Below are 2,741 nucleotides of genomic sequence, written 5' to 3' on the forward strand. Positions count from 1 at the left end.
GCTCGTCGTCCGCCATGCCCTGGAAAACCTCGGCCAGGTTTGCCAACGCATGCAGCCTCTGCAAAGCATCAACGCTGATAATTTCGGCTACACACACACACACACAGTCAGTGAACGCGCGAAAGAGGAGTGGTTGAACACGCGTTGAACCTTCGTTGACGCTGGCGGGCAGCTGTTTGCGCCCTTCGTCGTCGATGGGCCGGAACTCCATGCCCAGGACCTGGCGGTAGTTGCGGATCGCCTGCAGCTTGTCGCCGTTCACCAGCGCCACGCCGGCCAGACCGTTGAGCGACGCGACCAGGTTTCGCTGCCCATCCGCGCATTCGATGGTGGCCCTGTTCAAGAATGCAAGAAATGTTCACAAATCAAACGATAGAAAATTTGAATAATTTGATGATTACCTGATAATCAGCTGCAGGAGCAGCTCGCTCATAGACATGGTGTTCTTCTGGAGGGAGGTGAGGCCCGATTTGCTGCCCACCTAATGCTGAACATTAGTCGAATTCCTCAATTGATTTCAAGCAACCAGATTCGAGGAATCGCTCACGTCTGGTTGTACCTGCGGATGGCAGCACGCCTGCCGGAGGGAGAGGAGTGACCCGAAGATCTTGGACACGTTCTTCTCAAAGTTGATCGCTCGGTTGTGCTTTAAGCGTTCGAATATGGTGCGGGTGCGTTGCACGGTGTCGCCCAGCCTCTTCTTGTAAAAGTGCGCCTGCATGTTGCATTACCCCACAATGAGTGTGTGCGTGTGTGTGTGCGTGTGCGTGTGTCGTGTCGTACCTCGACTGGAGAAAAGGTGAGGAATCGAGTTTTCTCGTGCAGGGGAGGAATGTCGATTTCGTCGACGACATCGACCTTGCTCGTGCGCCACATAATGGTGCGCAGGAACCCGTGCAGCTTGTCCCGCATCTCCCCGCGCTCGTAGGGCAGCTGCACGCACTGCCGCCACACGCTCCGGGCGTCGAACGGCGCGAGCTGCAGGAAGGCGATCAGGCCGTGCAGGTCCTCCAGCCCGCGCCGCTGGATGGGCGTTCCGCTGACGCCCCACCTGTTCACCGTCGACAGCCGCAGCGCCATCTTGGCGACCTTGGTCGACGGCGTCTCGATCATCTGCACCTCGTCCAAGCACGTGCGCCAGAACCGCACGCCTGTCCCACCCAGGGCCATGTTGATGAGCTATTCAGAAGAAGAATGCGAGGCCCATGTCTGGAGGCCCACCACGTCCGTACCCAGCAGAGGAGTAGGGATTGGTCGGTATCGCTTCTTGTCCCTGAAGTTTCTTGAGGGGCTCTGGCTGATGACGTGGCTCAAGTCATTCCTGAAATAATGCAAGAAGAAAAAAGAAATGTTAGTTTATTGTGCAAAGCGCTTCAACGAACAAACAGGACTGGTGAGTACCGTAGGGTGGTGTAGGTGGTCAACACGACGTCGTAGTCGACCAACTGGGCAGGTCGCACAATCGGCAGCCCGCCAGCGTGCTTGGAGACCGTTCCGCGCACGCCCTCGTAGACCAGGTACTATGTGTGCACAAGAGAGTCTCAGTGGTGTGTGTGTGTGTGTGTGTCGAATGTTCGCCACCAGGCGATACCTTGAGCGCGCCAGGCCTGGTGTGACGTTCGATCTCCTGCTGCCACTGGGTTAGGATCGAGTCGGGGCACACGATCAAGGTAGCCCTCGACTCGAGCTTCTGTCCGCCGCGGGCCGTACACTCGGGACACTCGTACGAGTCGCCCGTCAGCACCTCCGTTACCTCCTGCTTGCTGCGGTCATCCTCTGCCTCTTCTTCTTCTTCCCCTTCCTCCTCCCTGTACTCGTCTTCGCTGCTCTCTCCTTTCTTCTTCTTCTTGCTTGTCCTCCGCTTTCCCTTCGTTTTCCTCTTCTTTGGCGTCGTGTTCTTGCTGGTCCTCCTTCTCTTCCTGGTCACAGTCCTATACGCACGACGCCCCAATCAGGAGTGCTCTGACGACCAATTACACAGAGCTACGTACTGCTTAGGACCGGAGGGCACGTAACCCACACATGCTGAGTGTTGCCAACGCTTGCAGGATTCGCACTGTACCCACACGCCGGCGTAGTCCGGATCGTCATCGCCGCAGAAGCACCAGACCTGGTCCTCCTGAATGCACCCAAAATCAGTAAATTAAGAATAGTAATTATAAAGAGAATATATATGTTAGTATTAGTATTCTATCCGTATAATGAAATCCAATGTCAGTCAATTCGAATGTAAGCGTTCGTACCTCCTCGGCGTTCTCTGTGGGAGATTCGATCTCCTTGTGTTGCCTCTTCTTCCTGTTTCTCTTGCTCTTGCGCAGCCTGCCGTTGGTCTGCCGAATGCCAGATGGCTGGGGGTCTTCATGTGCTGTGGCCTCAGTCGCGTCACCACCGGTGAGCATTGCGCCTGGCCCGGTTTTCGCCACTACGCCGGCTTGTGGCGGCCGCGGATTGGCGAGTATCAGCGCAAGCACCTCCACGGTCTTGCCCAGACCTGACGATTAAGCGCGAACCACACAACATCATTAGCTGAGCCTACGACGAACAGCAGCAGCAGCAGCAACAACCGACAGCGAAACACAACCAGAACTTACCCATTTCATCGGCCAATATGCCACCGCTCACGTCCGACGGTGCCGGGAAGCGGGCAAGCGTAAACTTGCCCGTGAACTGGTTGAAGTAGAACGTCACGCCCGTGGTGGTGTCCACGCCGTCCTCGCCTTCTTCTCTTCGAAGCCTGGTGC

General features: G+C 56.4%; 1 protein-coding gene across 1 annotated transcript; it reads right to left on the reverse strand.

Moving 5' to 3' along the window:
* Window positions 1-68: 68 nt before the first annotated feature.
* On the reverse strand, window positions 69-2,715 carry ACA1_029640 (SNF2 family Nterminal domain containing protein; the record flags this gene model as incomplete). The annotated part of the gene is made up of 11 exons (XM_004347439.1): window positions 69-74; window positions 140-335; window positions 402-481; window positions 560-715; window positions 784-1,151; window positions 1,233-1,321; window positions 1,402-1,520; window positions 1,592-1,931; window positions 2,058-2,119; window positions 2,244-2,491; window positions 2,592-2,715. Coding segments are annotated over 11 exons (1,788 nt in total), but the record flags the coding sequence as incomplete, so codon positions are not given.
* Window positions 2,716-2,741: the final 26 nt, after the last annotated feature.

This window comes from Acanthamoeba castellanii, assembly GCF_000313135.1.
Source record: "Acanthamoeba castellanii str. Neff unplaced genomic scaffold scf7180000084477, whole genome shotgun sequence".
NCBI lineage: Eukaryota > Discosea > Longamoebia > Acanthamoebidae > Acanthamoeba > Acanthamoeba castellanii.